The sequence below is a fragment of the Dermochelys coriacea genome, chromosome 3, assembly GCF_009764565.3.
Source record: "Dermochelys coriacea isolate rDerCor1 chromosome 3, rDerCor1.pri.v4, whole genome shotgun sequence".
Lineage (NCBI taxonomy): Eukaryota > Metazoa > Chordata > Testudines > Dermochelyidae > Dermochelys > Dermochelys coriacea.
In genome coordinates, this window is record NC_050070.1 from 111702684 (window position 1) to 111724613 (window position 21930).

The 21930-nt window shown below is 41.9% G+C and overlaps 1 protein-coding gene across 7 annotated transcripts in view; it reads right to left on the minus strand.

Annotated features, from left to right (window-relative positions):
* Window positions 1-1237: 1237 nt before the first annotated feature.
* The window catches only part of EPM2A (EPM2A glucan phosphatase, laforin), a 105336-nt gene continuing 84643 nt past the window's right edge, over window positions 1238-21930 (minus strand). For 6 of the 7 annotated variants that reach the window (XM_038393894.2, XM_038393892.2, XM_043511149.1 and 3 more), the window contains 2 exons: window positions 5505-5746; window positions 1238-3172 (listed from right to left, as the gene is read on the minus strand). In XM_038393894.2, the coding sequence (XP_038249822.1) occupies window positions 2898-3172; window positions 5505-5746 (517 nt within the window). In that variant the 3' untranslated portion in view covers window positions 1238-2897. The remainder of the gene's footprint in view (window positions 3173-5504; window positions 5747-21930) is intronic. The other variant, XR_006280022.1, reaches the window with a different exon arrangement.

Below are 21930 nucleotides of genomic sequence, written 5' to 3' on the forward strand. Positions count from 1 at the left end.
GCTCTGGGGACAATATGACAACTGGGTATGTTACAGATTACGTACTGTGGGTCTACAACCCCGAAGAACTCTTCGTGCCATTTACTAGTACATTTTTGGTAGGCTGGTTTCATCTATCTAATCTATTTATGTAATCCACCTACAATGTGTCCCCATCACTACTGCATGTGAGTGCCTCATCAGTATTTGAAAATAGAAGTATCAGTCTAGAACAATCGTGTGTAGCACTACAATTTCTTTGCTATTTGCAGCTCTTTGATGCTGATGGTATCCATAGGATTTTAAATTACTGATGTTCTTGTCCAAAAAGACATGGAGCACAACGTAGTATAAACCTGTACATCAGATCTGCACAACATGGGCTATTCCTGGCTGGCTCCTGTTGCCAGACAGAGGATAACCTGAAGTATAGAATTTGATTAGCCTTAGCCTACAACTACAAATGTAACCACTGAAAACAGAATTAGCTATACCCTGCCCAGCTATACAGCAGGGACACGTGGAATATCCTTTAAGCTTGCGGGTTCAAAAGCATCGTGATAGACCTATAACTTTGGTATTAGTTCAGATTTTTGTTTCTCATGCAAACCTCATGATTTCAGGGCTTGGGCTTTGTGGGGCACTCTGTTGCACAAGTTGTCCATGCTTGGTTTTATACTGAATCAAGTCCAAGAAGTTCTCAGGAATATTAAAGGCCAGATTGTGACTCTGACTCCATGCAAGGGAGTACATGGGCTACCCAGACCTTGGGGCCAGATACATAGTAGGAAGCAGGGCTACTTGCCTGCTCACTCCCTCCCCAGAGTTAGTGGTCAGCAAGAGGTAGAGAATGGAGCAGCAAAGAACTGACCCACTTCTCTTACTCACCGGACACCATAGCTAAGCCAGCATGGGTAGGGTGTAATTTACCGCTGGTATAGGCCAGTGGCAAATTAGAAGAGGAGGAGGAATTAGGAGTCAGGTGTGAGTTACTGCAACGCGATGTCTCCTCAAGGCTGTGCCTAAAGTCACATTCTAGCCTTAAGCGTATGCCCCTAGCTGAGTTGCATTCTGGCAAACTCTTGTGCTCCTTGAGTAGGATGGGCATCATCAACACCCTTTAGTTCACAAGGTCAGGCATATCGATAGAAAACACATTCTTGTTCCAGTCAGACCATGGGAGACCAGAAATAAACAATTATGGTTCTAATGGCTACTGTCCGCTCTTAAGTACAAATAACAAACACGTGAGCAAAACTTATGGAAGTGTCATAAGGCTTTTATTTAACATCGCGCTATAGTTTCATCCAGTATCTGTCTGGTGACATACATTATTTCAAAACAGAAATCTGAAATAAAGTGATGATCAAATACATACATTTAAAATAACTTCCACTGGCTTCTTGGCATCTGAGGGGTAGAAGATAAAGCAAAATATATTATGATGGACATTCTCCATGAACAGTGCCCAGCATATTGTAACAGTGAGATTGCTAACAAGTCTCCAGTAAGGATTTCCTTATAATTAAGGTCACATATGTCTCTCAGCACCTCTTTATCATGGAATAAATCTCTATATGGACAAACCATTTTTCTAAAAATAACTGGAAAAGGGAATTAGCGCAGCCATCTGCCTCTAGAAATTAGTTTCTTAATTTTTGTGTCCTCAACAAGCGACTCTCCCACCCAATCAGACCCTCAGTGGAGGAATTTCTCCACTTCCTCCCCTCAAGGTCATGAGTTGCAGCATCTATTTTTGGCTGAGTGGGGCATGTTTGGACTCTGGAGCCTAGTGGTGTCCTTCCTAGTTTTTAGCTAATGGGACAGCAATGTCTGAGCAGCAATGGAAGCTCTTGTTTTCCACAGGAGCAAGAGACAGCTGGTATTGCAGAACTTCCCAGCAACGCCAAATAGGGGAATGCGATGGACACTGCACTTGGGAACTCTAAACCAGGCAGCAGAGCCTGGTTTTAAATCTCATGATTTTCCACACACACTCTCTCTCACTCACCAGAGCCTTCTGCTTTAACTCAATTTTCTTTATTGTTATTTATCTTGTGGAGGCACCAAGAGGCCCTAATCAAGGATTGTGGCAGTGTTAGGCACTGTACAGACAAGGAAAACAAAAACAGTTCCTGCACCAGAAATCTTACAGTCTAGGATAATCTAATAAACCAGGAGTTCTGCCTTGCAGTAGATTAAATATGTATAAATGGAACTTTTCCCCACCTTTATGCACAGCATCTAGAGTACACTCAGCACCATAACGAAGTACAGCAGTAAATTTTACTAAATGACATTAACTATAAACCTAAACGAGAGAGAAAGGGCAGCTCTTGCCTAATTAATTGAATTTAACTTGCTGTTTGTTACAAAAACAGAACTGCATAAATCAATTTCCTTCTTTTTCTCAGTCAGACCATTTCATTATAAATGTCTTTGTAAACACACCAAAACAGAAGGCTCTACCTGAAATGGTCAAACAACCCTGACTACCCAAGCCAGAAAAAAACCAAAAACCACACCGTTGACTTTTATTTCTTTATATAGCACTTCTGAATTGTTCCACCTTCTTCTTACCACAGTCTTGCCATCTCGCATGGCTGTATCTTGTGATATTTGTCCCAGCTCCTAGAGTCACATGAGTACATGAGAATCTCACCTTTCACTTTGCAAAGTAAGTTCCTAGCCCTCCTGGTTGCAGAGAAAAGTTTGAAAACAAGAACCCCAAAGGCTAAAAAACAGAAGGCAAATAAAAATCGACTAAACTAATTATTGTTTTTAAATCTCATGATTTTCCACACACACTCTCTCTCACTCACACACGAATTTGGGGGGTCTGACTTATGAATTTTGAATGCTTGGGGTTGGCAACTTTGTGATGAATCTCTCCCCTCCTCCAATCAGCTTTTCAACCACTAAGGTTTGCATGAGCAGCGAAGAGGTCCAAATTTCTGATAGAAATCATCTTCGGCACGAACCAGAGCTTCCTCATCTATGTAGACAGCTGGTCTCCTGGAGACCACAAAGTACTGCACTTTCCTCAGGTTCCATCCCATCACATACTTTAACCAGCCACAGACGGTGGCTGTGGACCTGCCAACACCAGCATTGCAATGCACGTAGACGATGTGTCCATTCTCTAGCAGCCCATGCAGGAGACAGACAGCCTGAGGCAACATCTGTATTCTTCCTAGGATTAAAAACAGGGAGCATTCCCATGAACAAAAGAAAGGGAGGATCACTGTTAACAATATGTTTCTCTATTCTGCTGTACTGTGAAGTCATAGTGGCAGGCAAAGAGAAATCTATTAAAGCTAGTTTCTCTTCTTTCTCTGGTAAGAGAATATGAATGTCTACATAGGTTTTCTGGACTGTCAGAAATTAAGTACCCTTTTGCACAGGCTAGGCCTAAGATTTCCAAAAGTGACTAGTGATTTTGGGTGTCCACATTGAGATGCCTTACAAAGGTTCGATTTTAAAAGGGTGGATGCGAAGCACTTCCTAAAAATCTGGCCTATATGTGAAACTGTAGTGTCAGTTTTCCCAAATGACCTTCAACCAGTGGTGAGCTGGAGCCAGTTCGCACCGGTTTGCTGGAACCGGTTGTTAACAACCGGCCAAAAGTGGTGCCTTAGGCACCGACTCCGTGGGTGCTCCGGGGCTGGAGCGCACCCACGGGGAAAATTTGGTGGGTGCAGAGCACCCACCGGCAGCTCCCTGCCTGGCTCCAGCTCACCTCACCTCCTCTCTGCCTCCTCCCCTGAACACGCCGCCCCGCTTTGCTTCTCCGCCTCCGGTTTCCCGCAAACCAGCTGTTCGCGCAGGAAGCCTGGGAGGGCTGAGAAGCAAGTGGCAGCTTCATGCTCAGGCCCGCAGAGGCGGAGTGGAGGGGAGCTGGGGCGGGGGTTGCGAGGAGGGCCGCCCGCGCCACGGCAGGTAACCCGGGGGAGCGCGCAGGGGAACCACTCCCCACTCCAGCTCGCTCCCCACTCCCTGGGCCTGAGTGGGAAGCTACCGCCTGCTTCTCAGCCCTCCCCGGCTTCCCGCGCGAACAGCTGATTCGTGGGAAGAGGGGGCGGCACATTCAGCCGAGGAGGTGGAGGTGGAGGCGGCTGGGGCCGGGCGCGGGGTGGGGAGGGGAGCTGCCGGTGGGTGCTCTGCACCCACCAAATTGTCCCCGTGGGTGCTCCAGCCACTTCCCCTGCTCCCCCCTAGCTATGCTCCCCTGCCCCAGGAGCCAGAGGGACCTGCCGGATGCTTCCTGGGAGCCACCCCAGGTAAGCACCACTGGGACTCCCCACCTCGCCCCCCGGCAGGTGCCTCTGGCTCTTAGGGGTGGGGTGGGCACCCACTATGGTAGCCCACGAGACCCTCCTGCCAGGTTCTGGGGGCAGTCAGGGCACAGGAGAGGGGGGTGGATGGGGCAGGAGTCCTGGGGGAGGGGGCATCAAGGAATGCGGGGAGTTGGATGGGGCAGGAGTCCCGGGGGGTGGGGGCGGGCCACGACCCCCTCATGCGGTGAGGAGGGAACCGGTTGTTAAGATTTTGACAGCTCATCACTGCCTTCAACCCTCACATTTTGCTAAGTAATAGGTCGAGGTAATACAAAAGTCCACATAACTTGGACCCAGGACCTATTTGACAACACATGGTGATCTGCACTAAAATGTGTGTAATAAATCAGTGGTTCTCAACCTTTCCAGACTACTGTATCCCTTTCAGGACTCTGATTTGGCATAGCTGAGCATTAACACAAAGCCAATCCATATTTTTTATTTCATTTTTCTTTCAAGTCTCCTGCCTCTCTTGATGCATATAACTGACATGACCGTTCTCTCTCTGTGACACCAATATTTCACTATAGTTAAAAATTATCCTATATATTTTCCAGTATTGTAAACCACTCAAGTTTTCCAAACTCCTGCTTATCCATGGTTTCTTATCACTTAATCTATTTTTTAATCAATGAACCAAGGATTGTAACAGCCAAATAACATGTCCTAATTTACGTTACAATTTGACGTGCTATGCATATCCTATATGATTACAAATTATTATATGTGACAATACAGTGGCTCAATAGACTGGCACACAACTGCAAAGAGAGTGGTGTACTAAAGGAACCAGAGTAGGTAACCTAGCACTCCTTATTTGGTTAAAACCAGCCGTTATGGCAATTTCATTGTCTTGATGTGCAAGCCAATGGTCATCAACCTGATGAATTTGCATTCTCACTAAATCAGTGCTGAAAGAAAAGGTTTTCAAGCAGTCACCAATTTTCAGAGGGGATGGGGATATACCGAGAAAGGAAGATATATATCAGAAATCGTTTGGATGACCTCTCTGCATATGACAAAGTGTGCATATGACAAATATGACAGAATTCATTAGGGACAACACAACAAAGTTACCAATTACTATCACAGTAATAATAAACAAAAATTATTCAGAAAACAACAACACTAAAGCAATGTGAGGTTTTGCTATTATTTATCCAGTTGTAAGACAGGTTTGAATATTACCTTCAGTGCTCATGTCTGGGGTTGGCATCCAGACATAAGCAAGACCTTCCTCTTTATACAGTTTCATAAGGACCTCTGGGCTCATGGGTTCTGGATAGCGGTTACAGCCCCAGGAATTCTGAACAACATCCCACTCGGTCTGGAAGTTCATTACAGCCGTAACGCCCAATTCGTGTTTTAGCTTGATGGTCACATGCTCCACTTGCCGAGGGCAACTTCCCAGCCAGATGTTTGGCAGAATCCTAGCGTTGAAAAAATTGTAGCATAGCTCATTAAGCACTTTCAACAGAAGAACTCCCCCACCCCTGCACAAAACTCACATTTTCTGTCAGCTTAAAAGGCATTCCAGTTCAAAACGTCAGCACGTGAGATACATTGTTAAACACACCTGTTTTGTGTCCAGTGATAAACAGCTTCTCGTTTCATTACAATTTAACCAGTAATGTTGTATTTTAAGAACCAAACTCTAAACCCAGTGCACACAGCCAAGTTCACTTCACCTGTGTAGACTGGAGCCCTAGCAAAACCATGGCCTAATTAGCAGCACAGGTCTCAAAGACACCACTCATTCAATCCTTCAGCTGAAGCTTACTAGCAGAGTTGATGAGAATAAGTAAACTCAGAAGATTCACACAATCTCTATGCAGAAAGAAACCCAACAGGCTCACACAATTCAAATGTTACAGTAACAAATTGTAAGCCATATAACTATTGTTGTTTTATAGCTACTGCCATCGCAGCGAGCAAATCAGATCAGGTTAAGTCACAACCAGCCTAAGCCATATTTTCTGTGGTCGTCAAAAGAGTTTGGATTACTTCGTCCCCACATGCCTCTGCAATTCTGGAGTCCAGCCAGGACCAGCTACAGAAATGTGAACTATGTTTGGGCTCCCTGGAAGAACCAGAAGAACCTCAAGAGGATTGGATAATTTGTATAAATAGCCACACGTTTTGGTACTTAGACAAACCAAACCTCCAAACCTTCTGTGGTTTTCCCATCTCTAATGATCATAAAAACTATTATATGCCTGAACAAGCTTTGGTACATAAACAAACTGAAACACAGAAATGGTTGCCTAATTTACACATGCAGTTAATGTGATTGCATTCCCAAGAGAGTATTTACATGTTTAAATTATCAGCTACACATCTACCTGGCCTCTGGCACATACAAATATCCTATTTGCACAGGCAGTTACAGTAACCACACATGCAAAATAGGCACACAGTTGCACATGTAATTTTGCAAATCAGGCCCTTAATTATTCACAGGAAAAAAATATGGCATCTTTAAGAGTCAGCTTCCATGACTCCTTTCAATCTATGATGAAAGTAAATGTAGCCCACTGTGAGTGTGTGTTACAAGTCCCACTTTGCATCAATCCACAGCAGATATGAATGGTTACAGCTCCCACTTAGAGAGCCTTGGCCCTTTAGTTCAAGCTGTAGCCACTCATGCTTTCAGCTCTGGTTTCATCCCCAGTGTATTGGCCAAGACAGCAGCTGTCACATAAGTGCTTCAAAAATGAAATAGGCCAAGGATGTACTGCCCACAGCTTTTTGCAAATTCTAATCATTTGGGGTCAGACTGTGGAGTCCTTGCTCCCCCAGACGAGCGTATATTCACATGAGTAGTCTCGTTAAATTCTAATGCAAACACCCCCCAGCCCCTAAATTTGATGGTGCTACCCTCAGGAATAAATGGTCACTAATAGTAGTAAAGGCTCTGCAAATGGACTTTTGATCATTATTATATCCATCAGAGTAGCCAAATTCAGTGTCAGCAGTTTGTATTCCTTATAATTGTATTGCGCTAGCACTCACAATATGCTAGGTACCCATTAAACACATGGGAACAAACAATCCCTGCCTTGAAGAGGTTACAATCAAGGCACCTCTCTTAATATGAAGATGAAGAGTGTGATTTTAAAATTCTGTATTTACAGCAGGGCCCCATCTCCCCAGTTTACAGAGAACTAATAAAAACGGTTCATTGGGGCACATTTATTAGGCAGGTTTCAGAGTTTTACCCGTGTTAGTCTGTATCAGCAAAACAAAAAGGAGTACTTGTGGCACCTTAGAGACTAACAAACTTATTTGGGCATAAGCTTTTGTGGGCTAAAACCCACTTCATCAGATTCATGCAGTGGAAAATACAGTAGGAAGATATATATACACACAGAGAACATGAAAAAAATGGAGATTGCCATACCAACTGTAACAAGACTAATCAATTAAGGTAGGCTATTATCAGCTGGAGAAGAAAAACTTTTGTAGTGATAATCAGGATGGCCCATTTCAAACAGTTGACAAGAAGGTGTGAGTAACAGTAGGGGGAAAATTAGCATGGGGAAATAGTTTTTACTTTGTGTAATGACCCATCCACTACCAGTCAATGCCCCTCTGTCATGTACATTGGCCAAACAGGACAATCTCTACGCAAAAGAATAAATGGACATAAATCAGATGTCAAAAATTGTAACATTCAAAAACCAGTCAGAGAACACTTCAACCTCCCTGGTCACTCAATTTCAGACCTAAAAGTCACAATTTTCCAATAAAAAAACTTCAAAAACAGACTCCAACAAGAAACTGCAGAATTGGAATTAATTTGCAAACTGGACACCATTAAATTAGGCTTGAATAAAGACTGGGAATGGATGGGTCATTATGCAAAGTAAAAACTATTTCCCCATGCTAATTTTCCCCCTACTGTTACTCACACCTTCTTGTCAACTGTTTGAAATGGGCCATCCTGATTATCACCACAAAAGTTTTCATTTCTCTTGCTGATAATAGCCCACCTTAATTGATTAGTCTTGTTACAGTTGGTATGGCAATACCCATGGTCAGGTTTACAGTCCCTTCATTTCTAAAACTACACAAACCTACCATAGTCACTGCTACACCACCCCACCTTCCACTCACGTAAAGGATATTGTATAGAAAAGGGGGTGTGGTCAGGACTTGCTTACACATTTGAGATCTGCCACTATCATCATGGCCCCTTAGGGCCCTTGGTTATCAGTATAATTGAAGCAGCTAATTTTCACTGAGGACCAGATCAGTGCCTGGATGACCCCATGATTGGGAGAGCAAAATAGTGGCTTAATGCCACCTCTGTGGCTCCTCTCCCTATACCAAGTTGCACTGAGTGCCCGTTGGCCACAGCATTTCATGGAATATGATCAGAAGACAACTGTGTTCTCTTAGGACAAGAGCACCTGGTATTTTTCTTCACAGTTTTCCTGAGAGTTCAGTATATTCATATAATAAACCCCCAATGTTTTATGATTTGGGAATCAACTAATGTACAGAGTTATCATCTCTTCCAGGGGACAGAAGTGTAGATTCTAGCAGATGATTTAACCAGGAGGGACTAGAGTCCTTAGACCAATAATGCAATATAAAAATTGGGCTACAGAGAAAATACTACCTTAGAAATCGTTTCCTATGCTTATCCAGCATACATGTAGATGAAAATCTGTGGGTGCAACATATTCTGTATCCAGATTATCTACCAGGTGCTTTGAGACTGTCCACCAGAACTTTTGGACCTTCTAGAATCCCCATTGTACTTCAGTTAACAAACAGTTAATCGTCTGGTGGCTTTACCATTGAACATCACCATATTTCCATTCAATGGAATGGAGGAAAATGACAGTACACAGAGCAGAATCAAGACCAGGGCTTTCACCTGTCTGGATTTAGACCAGATGACTCTTATAAACTGGTTCCTTGAGACCAGTTCCAGGAGTTTTGCCACTGAAGTCAACAGGATCAGGATTTGGCTTCTGGTCTTCCCTCTTCTTTTTACCAGTAATGGCCATAAAGCCTTGGTATACAGTGCATGCATTACTTAATTGGGTTTAATTATTCTTTTATCAGGACAACATTCATTATAGATAACGTGCATTGCACAATGACACCAAGCAGATTTGTTTATTTAGTCAATTTATTTAAGAGATCTAATTATGATTATTTTATTCTTTGGTGCCTGGGCTTTCATTCAGCTTTATCAAGTTCATTCCTTTATTTTCTCTTCACTTAAAAGAGGGTTTCAGTTCAAATACAATCTGCAGAAATTGATGAACAGTTCAGTAATTGTATTCTATATATTTATGCCAGATATTCCTCACTTATCAACGGTTTCACTATATGATAGATAATGGAAGTTAAAGAAATGTAATGTTAAGGGATGTAATTGAAATGTTAGGGGGTGCAATGCTAGGGGGTGATAACTTCAAATTTTCACTTCCCTTACCAAAAAAGTATGCCCTTTTTAAAAAAAATTAACTTGTTTCCTTCTTGAAGTTGCCACTTTATTTCACTAGGTAACCAGGTTTGGACTAGACTAGTACCAGGGGTGAGCAACCTCTTCATTTTCAGCTTTGAGCTGCTCAACAGTTGCTGCCTTCCAGTTCCAGAAGTGATTACTTTTCAATGGTAGATTAAGTAACCTTTCCATGTATAGTTTGAAAAACATTTACAGATTAAAGGGGATATGTAAATGTAAGATCATTTCAACCATTAGTCCCTTTCTCTTCCTAAAAAAAGCAATGAGCCAAAAATAGTATGACACACTAGTTTTTTAAAGTGCAATTATAGGTATAATATGTCAATGTAAAAATGTTGTTTGCCATATTGTTGTAGCTGTGTAGGTACCAGGACATTAGAGAGACCAGGTGGGACAGACAATATCTTTTATTGGATCAACTCCCGTTGGAGGAAGAAACAGGGTCTGTGTCTCATCTCTTTCACCAACAAAAGAAGCTCCAATAAAAGATATTACCTCACCCACCTTGTCTCTCAGTGTAAAAATGTCCCTTTCTTACTCAATGTATCTGTGCACTGTGTGTTATTAAGGCCTGGTCTACACTAGAACTAGGTCAAAGGAAGCCGCCTTAAGTCGACCTGTTAATGTATGTGTCTACACTACTGGGTCCTTTATGTCAACCTAAGTCGCCTCTGATGTTGACTTCTGTAAACCACCTCTGCAGCGCTTAGTTCGATTTTCATAGGCCAACTGCGAGGTAGTATAGATGCAGCGTTGTGTAATTTGACTTAATTGGCCTCCAGGTGGTGTCCCACAATGCTCATCTGTGACCGCTCTGGAGATCATTCTCAACTCTGCTGCATGCAGCCAGGTACACAGGAAACAGCCCCTCCCCTGCTAAAGCCCCAGGAATTTTTGATTTCCCATTTCCTGTTTGATCAGCATTGGGAGCATGCCAGTTTGAGCACAGCTGATCATGGAGACTACATGCCCCAAATGTGCTCCAGCCTGGTCTGCACATGGATCTCATTGCTGTGTGGGGAGAAGAGTCTGTGCAGGCAGAGCTCTGATCCAGTAGAAGAAATGCTGATATCTATGCAAAGATCGCTCGTGGAATGGGAGAGAAGGGCTACAAGAGGGACACACAGCAGTGCCACGTGAAAATAAAAGAACTTTGCCAAGCATACCAGAAGGCAAGGGAGGCGAACAGTTGTTCTGGTGCTGAACCCCACACATGCCAGTTCTACAACGAGCTGCATGCGATTCTTGGGCATGACCCCCACAATCAACGTGGACACCTCACAGATATGTGAGACTAGGGACAACAAGGAGGATGATATGGTGGATAAGGAAGAGGAGGAGGAGGAGAATGGAAGACAGGCGAGTGGTGGATCCATTCTCCGCAAGAGCCAGGAAATATTTTTAACCTTGTAGTCTTGTGGATCGCAGGACATCACAATAGACTTCATTAATTCAGGGGCTTGAGGTCAAATTAGATAAAGTTGACTTAATTTTGTAGTGTGGACAAGGGCTAAGACTAAAACACTATATAGGGACTCAGAAGACGTGCTCAAATCCCAGCTCAGACACAGACACTCTGTGTGACTTTGGGCAAGTCACTTAGGGTCCAGTGTCTAAGGGCTTGTTTACACATTACTCAGGCCACAGCAGAGCGGTGTAAATGCTAGTCTGCACTAGCCTGTCGTGTACTGACTGGCCTGTTTGGACCCTAAAAGTTCCCCAGTGAATGCCAATGTAGTCCTGTTTCAAAAAGTCTATCTTTGTGTAAACTAAGGAACTTCTAGTGCAGGGATTCTCAGACTTCATTGCACCGTGACCCACATCTGACAACAAAAATTACTACATGACCCCAGGAGTGGGGACCAAAGCTTGAGCCCATCCGAGTCCCACCACCCTGGGAGGGAGGGCTGAAGCTCAAGGGCTTCACACCCAGGCCGGGGGCCTGTAACCTGAGTCCTGCCACCCAGGGCTGAAGCCCTCGGGCTTCAGCTTTGGCCCTGGGCGGTGGGGCTTGGGCTTTGTCTTTGGCCCCGACAAGTCTAACGCCAGCCCTGGTGACCCCATTAAACCAGGGTCCCAACACACAGTTTGAGAACTGCTGTTCTAGCAGATGGCAGGAGGGTCCACGTAGGCCAGTAAGTGCAGGACACACTAGTGAGGACTAACATTAACACCTCCTTGGTGCAGACTAAAGCATCCTTTTGACTTGTAAACTGAGGCAACCAATCTGGAATCATCACTCATAGAAAACAAACATGGAACCTTGTGAAGTCACTTGTACAGTTACTTTTCTGACTGTCTTCACACTTTAATTATTTTCAATGATGCAAACATATATTGTGCTTGGATGATTCTCCTCCAAGACTCTTTTAGTCTTGATTAAATTATGGCTCAAACCACATATTTATTTCATATAATCAATACATATGCAATAGTTTGCTCACCCATAAGGTCATACTGAGTCTGGAGCAGTGAAAGATTAGTATCCTGATACTTTTTTGCAGAGTGGCTTGCCACTTTCAAGCTAAAAACATATCCACCAAAGAGCCACACCACTGTGCCTTTCAACCCCAGATCTCCACCTGCAGCCTAAAGCCAATCTAGCATTTGTAGTCTTGTAGAAAACAGCATGATTCAAACCTTCAAGGTCTGCTTATACCTATGGCTGACAGCATCAGTCAAGGAACAGTACTTTGTCAGAGTCAAAGTACTTCACACAGGTAATTGGCCATAAAGTCACTCTCAACCTGCAATTTGTTTATATTGCTGATCTCATTCAGATCAATCAATATATTATTTTGAACACAAGGCAGTGGATTCTTCCTCTGAGGCCCACTCAAGATGTAATCTAATGTCATCAAAACTTGAAATTCACTTAACTTGGCCACTCAGACACTGCACTACCACCTCACATGGATTAAGGAAGATCAAAATAAGAATCCGAGGATGCCAAGAGGAATACTAATATAACAGATAAAAAGGGCATCATGATTCACCTGAGGTGACAAAGAAAACAGTCTTCAGGTTGACCAGGCCTTCCCTCAAGGCTTTTATTCCCTGAAAGGCTAAGGATGCAGCTCAGAGTGCATTTCTGAATCTTTTCCTGATGATGTTGCAAAACTCTTTCATCCTACCTTTGCCTTCTACCTAGTGATATCTCTTTTCTGTGTTATGTCACATCACACCAAAGTGCAACATCACCACCACAACATCAACATCCACAGCTATTATCATCTGTGAGCTCCCTCCTTTGCAGTGACCTTCTATAACACCTATAGGCAGTTGTTCTTATGAACCTTTCTGCCTCCCACCTGAGTACCTAATTGTTCTTATTGCTTCTGGGCCTTCCGAGCTCCCTCTCCCTGAAAACCTATATGAGAATAACAGTAGTTTGCTTGCTAGTGTCCAGATAGGGTCCTTGCATCTTGTCATGATGATGATGATGATAAAGGAGGACGTATTCAAAGCAATCTAGAAAAATTACTTAGGTAATAACCTAATCTGCTGGGCTATTAGTTTTAAAAACAACCTCAGGAGCAGTAGAGTTAGGTCAACACTGAGTGCTTTTGAACATCCTATCCTAAAATGTATGGAGCATTCTGTTTTTGCAGGTGTTTCAATCTTTCCAATCCCATACAACTAAGATGCATAAGAAGCTGACAGATTAGTTTCACTTTCTTCTCACAAATTAAATGGCAGATCTCTGGTATATTTTACTCTGTTAATCAAATTGTATTGTACCACAGTATCTCAGAGATCACAGATGACTTAGACCTACAGTGCTGGATTACAACCTCAGTTACACCTGTGTATAACCTGAGTAACTCTACTACTGTTAATGGAGTTATTACAGATTTACATCAGTGTAGCTAAATCCATTGGGTCTAGTCCATGATCATCTCAATGAAGACTCTCCCCTATGGTATATTACTTCCTACTTTATCCATTTGAGTTTTAAATGATTCTAGTGATTAGGCTTCCACTACTCATCTTCTTCTTCTGTTGTTTGTTTGTTGCAGCTCTATTCCAAAATGTAATTCCTCAGATCCAGCAGACTTAGAAAGACTGATTGAGAGGGTATGATGACTGACCTACTTTCTCATAGCTAGATGTCCTCTCTCTCTCTGATCAAGGACTGAAACACTCTGTGCTGTGGTTTGATTTGGAATGCCACTGCCTGCACTACACCTATTTTGTGGATACATGGAGGAATTCAGTCTCCAAGACTCTCAGTCAACATTTTTCACAAGAAAAGGGGTAAAATCTGCAAAAGACTGAGAATTATTCTGGATAGTCAGGACTAGAGAAGTTTGTTAAGAATTCCACAGGTCCCAAACATAGCTGAACAAATAGGCAGAACAGTGGCGGTAATACACCTTGGAATAAATAATATGAACTACTCTAATATATCAATGGGTTCTAAATAAACTAGAATCAACCAGGAAAGAAAACAATGTGTCACTGTGGACAGCTCAATGAAAACATTATTCCAAGTGGAGGTCAGAAAGCAACATTAGACTATACAAATAACTGCATTTAAAGTAATACTAAAAATATGGTAACACCATTATACATATCAATAGCAAACTCACATCTGGAGTCCGCCATTCAATCTTGGTCATCCCATTTCTAAAGAGATACAGGAAAATGGAAAAAGAGATAAAAATGATTGGAATCATGAAAAGATTTCCATATGACGGAGACTGAAAATAATAGCCCTATTTAGAGGTAGATAGACCATTACATAGAGACAAATAAGAAAGCATGTGGCAGAGGCATATAAAACAATCACTGGAATAGAGAAGGCCAATTGGCAAGGCCTCTGGGGAAGGGAGGGTGGAAGGGGCATTTTGCCCTGGGCCCTCCATTTGAGTGGTGCTGCAACCTAGTGCGAAGGGTCACAGTGCCACTCGGGTTTGGCCCAGGGGTCTCTTCATCATGATGGAAGGGCAGCCAGACCAAACCCAAATAACCCCGTGCACCTGGTCACAATGTCCTGAGCGGGGAACTGGGCCAAACCCGGTGTGACAGAAGCTGAGCCACCACTGCAGGGTGAATATGGTGCAAATTTGCTCTCCAACTTCCCCTTCCCTGCCCCCCACTTCTCCTCAGTGATAATTTTTTTGGGGGGAGGAGGGAAGAGGGGCTCAGTTTCAGATTTTGCCTCAGGCCCCTCCAAACCTCTCTGCAGCCCCATTAATTGGATAATCCTATTAATCCTTTCATAATACATGAGCAAAGAGATATCCAATTAAATTGAAAGGCAGCACATTTAAAACAGATAAAAAAGGGGGGGGGTTTGTGCACAGGATAATCAACCTGTGGAACTCATTGCCAAAGGCTAAGAGTTTATCAGGATTCAAAAAAAGGATTAGACAGTTTTATGTAATATACTTGAATCCTCCCATTATACATATAATAAAAATATAAAGGATATAAACATTCATGATTCAGGCATAAACAAACTATTAAGAAGCAGAAAATCCCCTTATGTGATGGTTATTCCACATATTTCTTCCTTTCATCTTCCTCTGAAGTATCTGGTACTGGTCACTGAAGGATACTTCACTATCTGGATCACTGGTCTGATCTGGTGTGAGAATTCCTGTCTTCCATTAAATTCACTTTACATGAAAATAAAAAACAAATCAAAATAACTCCTTATCTGATGAAATAGTGGAGTAGAATTGGCAGATTGAGGACCAGCTTTTTCAAAGCGGCAATTGTTTACTCTGAAGATCTGACCCATTCTGCTGGTGACTTACTGATAAAGTTCTCCCACAGATCAGTCACATCAAGTTTTACAATGAGAGCCTTGACTTGAATAGGATTGAGCGAACTGATGCACTGAACTACTGACATCATGAGCAGAAACACTTCTGATGGGAGTAAGAGAAGAAGATACAAGGATTTGCCAGCAGTATGATCTAGTCATTGAAAACTATGATCTAATAGACAGGTATGATAACATCAATTTTATCAATAAAGACACATAAAATGGCCATAACCTGAGCAAAAGTCAACACAGGAAAAAAGCTGATTAAAGGGGAAAACATATACTGCTGAAATGACATAACAGCAACATTATTAAGGCTACTTACGCTCCAGAACAAAAGTTTACTTTTATCTAATGCCACAAGCAGAAGGAATATAATTTGGTGATTAGAAATTCATCCCAGTTTACTATTAAAGCTGTAAGGTTTATTTTTAAGTATAGAATTCAACTGCAGGTTTTTAAATTAGGAGAATTAAATAGACTACAATATAGTTCCAATGGTTTGGAGCTTTTTCGCTTCTCATTATCTGTGGCACCCTGATGAAAAGTAATTAAGCTCTGGCAAATTTTCTTCTTAGATGTAATTTGGACTACTTATCTGGGATTCTCAGGTGGGAGTAGACTTGGTAACTAAATGGAAACACCTGTTTTTATCACTGCAGAACAACACAGTTTATCAGTCTGCAAAATTTCTGAAGCCCTTGAACACTGGTTGATATGCTTAATAAACGCTTATTTATTCAGTGTTCACAAATTTATTTATGAAATATGGCATCAAAGAGCCTGGTTCACTGATCTGCAAGATGAACAAGGCATTAAGCCAATCAACCTTAAGTTAACAATGGAATCAGATGAAAACAAAGGCTAAGATATAAAAATAATACTGTGCTGATAACTGAGACATGAGGCTATGTTGACAACAAGGCGCTAAGCAACTCGTGAAGGTGCAGAGCACTCTCAGCTTATATTGATTTGAGGAGCGGAAAAATATGTTAGAAAATTCCAGAAATGGAAACAAAGTACTTATTCCCCGGTTTACCATTTTAAATGGCATTCACAGGTCAAACCTGCAGCCCCACTGCACCAATGGTACAAAAAAGAAGGAAAACTGTCCTAGCAAGGTGGCTAGGGATTCTCCTTTATATCACTCCCTGATGCATCTCCCAAATATACAACGTGGAAGGAGGCATGACCAGAGTGCAGTATGCTCCATTCATCCTGGATTGATGGAATTACCCCCAAGGGGCAGTTACTGATGGCATGAATTAAAGCATCCCAGTAGCTATACTCTTTTATGTCACAGCCTGAACCTGGATTACCCCAAGGAAAGAGGAAGTGAAAAGGTGGATTTAAGCCAGCTTTGCTCCTCTGCCCCATCAGAGCTCAGCTGGACCCAAGGATCTGGCCCAATTTTTTTTAAGCCTGTAAAGGCAGAGGGCACACTCCACTGAATTCAACTGAGACATTCCTGCTTGTCAAACCAATTAATTTGGCCCTACAAAATAAGTAAGTAAAATAAATACATAAATAAACAAAATCAAAACCCTTAGTCGGTTTCTTTATATCTTATAAGGCTGTGTTATAAAATGGTATATGGTAGAATAAAACTATTTTGATTCTGTCTTCTGTTCTGGGAATGTCCTAGCACAACTTGCCATGGTCATGCAATACTTTAAGTATTTGACCACCCTCAACTTTGAAAAATTAAGTGTTCTCTTCCACATCACCTGATATGTAAGCTATGTTATGTGAGGCTGCATTTTGCATTTGTGCATTATGCATTTGTGGACAATCTTGTTCCAGGTGGTTATTTATATACACTCCAGTGCCTTATAGGAGTTGACGTCCAAAGTTAGCCCTGTGAAATTTGCAGTCAAATTTTATCTTCTAACATGCATGCTCATTGATTCTGAGGAGATGTTTGCATACTATATACAGCAGAAACCAGAATTTGGTCCTCCTTGGTCCTGATTTTTCCCTCATTTTCACTGGTATAAACCTGGCATAGCTCCACTGAAGTAAGTGGCATGTCACTGGTGAAAAGCCAGAGTGAAAGAAGAATCGGGTCCAGTGGGCTCATGCCAAATGATCTGAGAAGTTAGTCATGAAGATGGCTTCTCATTTGGCTTCAGAGAATTAATATTTAAATGCTCTGATTACAGAACACTGCTTAGTGCATTGGTTGCCAACAGTTACTTGCTACATATGTCTTCATCACATTGCCAGCATTCAAATTTGTTTTGAATTAGAACTAATAATCACGAATGTGAGGTACAACAAGGTGCTTAACTAAGCCAGATAGAAATGAGCCATGAATCTGTTGGCACCAGGAACCAGGATTTCTAACATTAGTGCTTAACGATGGGACTGATGCCACTACTAGCACCTTTAAAGTTAAAATGCCTTACAAAATTCATCCCCTAAGAGTGAACTTTAAGTAACAGTTCAGAAGACTCAGGCATTGCTGGTGAAAATGTCTTATATATATATATATATATATATATTTATCTATAACAATCTTTGTGTTAAGTTAACTTCACAGTGGCGGGTTCGAAATCTGAACTTCGCAAATAATGAGCTTCTCCCCAAAATCCTACTGCTGTGATCCATTGGGTACACATTAGAAACAAGCCCTGAAGATGAAAACTGCGTAATTGAAAATTAACTTATTTTGGTTGAGAGTTGGCTTTGTGGGCTAGTGCCAGTGTATAAATATGAAGATGACAAAATCTCTGCTGGACATGAAGAGCCTGGAGCTCTCTGGAGGAAGCACATTCAGAATTTGTGGTATGTGAAGAGGATGGAAATAGCCCACTTAATGTCACTCAAATGCAACCCCTCAGACAGGTTTATTTGTAGTTAAAATGTCTTAGTTATTCATATTTTTAAAAAATAACAGCACAGTGAATTGTAAGAATTGTTAAGAAAGCTAGAGACACATGCTAGAGAATTACAGATGAGAGCATTAGGCCTTATAAATACTAATAGAAAAAATCTGAAAAAACTCATCTGACCACAGTGAGATCTCCAAAAAGTTCTAAGACAAGGTAACCCCAAAGCACAATCATAGGGACAATCATAGGGACAGGATGGCAGGACAAGGACAAGGCATAGGGACAAGATGGCAGGACACTTCAATTGTATATAATGTGCCAATCAATTGGTACATTATAAACCCAGGAAGAGCAATATTGACAGGGACGGTGTGCTGCCAAAACTTTAACATGGGGCTCTCAGTCAGCCATACAAGTCATTCTCTGAGTAAATACTCTTCTCTCAACTTTAAATAAACAAATATATTTTATACTTTTAAGCACTTCCTTAGTGACACCTCCAGCACTCATGGAAACACTCACTTGAAGAACTCCATTTTCCAACCTACCACCTAGCCTATCACCAGAGATGACTGGGTACCCAGCTAGCTATTCCACAGCCAGAGGCCATAAAATGTCCTACATACAACTACCACCATCACCACTGCAGCTGTCACATAGGGAAGCTACCTCCAGGAGCCTCCATGAGGTGCTGGGGAGGGGGAAGCATGGTGGATTAAGAAGTATTGGGCTGGGTTATGTGGGGAGGGACTGGTGGACTTGAGGTGAGGTGGAATTGATGGAGTTGAGTGGTTTTCTCCTGACTCTTAGAGGAGGCCCTCAGGTGGTGTGTGCTGCAGGGAGAAGAGGAGTACTTTTGGAGTTGTGAGGATTGGTTTGAGAATAAGGCACCAGGCTCCCTCCCACTACCAGGTCTTCAAATTCTGGGCTAGACAGACAGCAGTGAGGAGAAAGGTGGGCTGCAGGACTCACGCTCAATGCAACAGCAGAAAGGCCCTGTCTCTTCCCTTAAAGAGCTTAGTCTATTTAGCTTAATGAAGAGAAGGTTAAGGAGTGACTTGATAACTGTCTGTAAGTACCTACGTAAGGAACAAATATTTAATAATGGACTCTTCAGTCTAGCAGAGAAAACTATAACATGATCCAATGGCTGGAAGTTGAAGCTAGACAAATTCAGACTGGAAGTAGGGTGTAAATTCTTAACAGAGAGTGTGATTAACTTTTGGAACAATTTATGAAGGATCATGTTGTATTCTCAACCACTGATCTAGCCTAAGCTCCTATATAACACAGACCATAGAACTTCTAAGAATTATTTTGGGGAAGTTCTATGGTCAGTGTTATACAGGAGGTCATACTAGATCAGTGGTACTCAACCAGAGGTAGATGAACCCTTAGAGGTATGCAGAGATCTTCCAGGGGTACATCAACTCATCTAGATATCTACTTAGTTTTACAACAGGCTATACATAAAAAGCACTAGCCAAGTCAGTACAAACTGAAATTTCATAGACAATTATTTGTTTATATTGCTCTATATACTATATACTGACGTGTAAGTACTATATTTATATTCCAATTGATTTATTCTATAATTATATGGTAAAAATGAGAACGCAAGCAATGTTTCAGTAATAGTGTGCCGTAAGACTTGTATTTTTATGTCTGATTTTGTAAGCAAATAGTTAAGTGAGGTGAAACTTGGGAGTACACAAGACAAATCAGACTCCTGAAAGGGGTGCAGTAGTCTGAAAAGGTTGAGAGCCACTGGACTAGATGATCACAATGGCCTCTTCTGGCCGTGGAATCTATGACTCTCTTTTGGCACTGGAGCAATAGGAAGGGAGATACTGTGAGGTGTACTCTGAGAGGTGGTGTGGGAAGGAAATTTTCCCCAGCAGTAGCAGGAGGCTCAGTCCTAGCTTCAAAGAGGGCTAAGTGCAGTAACAAGTAGAGCTTTTTCCAGTGTCAGAGAGACCTCAAGAGGAGCTGTGTCTAGTCTTTTTCAGCCAGGACTGACATCACACTATGAAGTGCTGAGAAAGCTTTGGAAGTCAAGGAGGGAAAATAATTAGTTTGACTAGAACTTTTAGGAAGCTGGCCTACAGCAGTTTGTTTCTATGGGAGCATAAAGTTAACAAGCATTGGGAAGGGAGGAGTGGTTGTCTGATTTTTTTAAAACTACTTTTTACTTAGATTTACTTTGTTGCCTAGGATTATGATTTCATCTGCTTTGAAACAGGAACTGTGGGCACTTTGATAAAGGTATTAAAACTGACCGACTGTAGTTTATGTAAGTACCTCTAGATCCCCTGCCAAACACTATTATCGTAACTCTGTAAAGTGTTACTCAGCCCTGGATAACAGATAGCCTTACTTCCTATACCACAAGTGTAATAGAGAAACTGGGTTTGTTTTTTATTTTCTCTATCTCCTGTGGTGGAAATGTTACCCACTGGAGAGTGGTGAAAATGCCTCTCTGGGCTAACCATAAAGGATATGAGCTGTTACAGCCCACGACTACAGTGCCTTGGATCCATAGCTCAAACTGTGGCAACTGAGGCTTTTAGCTCTAAAGATCCCTGGTTCAATCCCCCATGTGTAGATCAGGAAAGTGGACATCACAGAAGCATCTCAGCGTTGCGGTAAGTTTAGCAAGAAAGGATCTAGCCTTCTTTAGTGCTATATTGTGCTCATGGTGAAATTCACACAAATGTGAAGGGTCCACATAAGGCTTTCCACATTTCTAAAGCCTGTTACAGAGGGAGGGGGCTCCAAAGGAGCAGCATGCTAGGAAACTCTGCACACCCTACCTGGTGGAGAGCGAGGTATTTTTCCACAAAGGCTCTGAATATGCCAGTTTTGGTGTTGGCTAGAGATACACATATCCAGTGGCCCAAAACTGCAGGTCAGAAAGTCAGTTCATGGCCACACCCACCAACAGACTCTATGACTATCTCACTGCTCCTCCTTCCTCACTCAACATCTGTACAAAGTCCAAATACTTGGGCTGTGTGTTTGAAGGGGTAAATTTCACCCTTAAAGAGCACACCTAAAAAGAACTACAACTACTAACATTTATCACTTTCACAATCTTGTTTGCATTTCACTTTTTGATACATTAAAAATTAAATTCATGTTTTCATTGCATTTCCTCCCTCTTCTCCGTTTTTTCTCCCTGGATGTTTATAATCATTTTCAAATTATGCAGTCTTACCACAGGAAAAAAAATAAAAATAAAAAAGTACCCTAAGACATTTCATTCTAATTTGCAACTCTTTTTGGTCTGGATTTTCCCCTCCACTAATAAAAAGGATTTGAAATCCATATTTCACATAGATTGGCAACCTGCATGATACTCTGCTCAATTTTTGTCATGGTTCACTGAGAACTTTCACAATAATAAGACTTATGCATCTAGCTCCTTGAATTTGAAATGAAATTTTCCACTGCACAGCATTAAAGCAAAAAATGAAAGATTTTCAGTTAGAACCCTTTTCCATGTTCTCTAAGAAGACA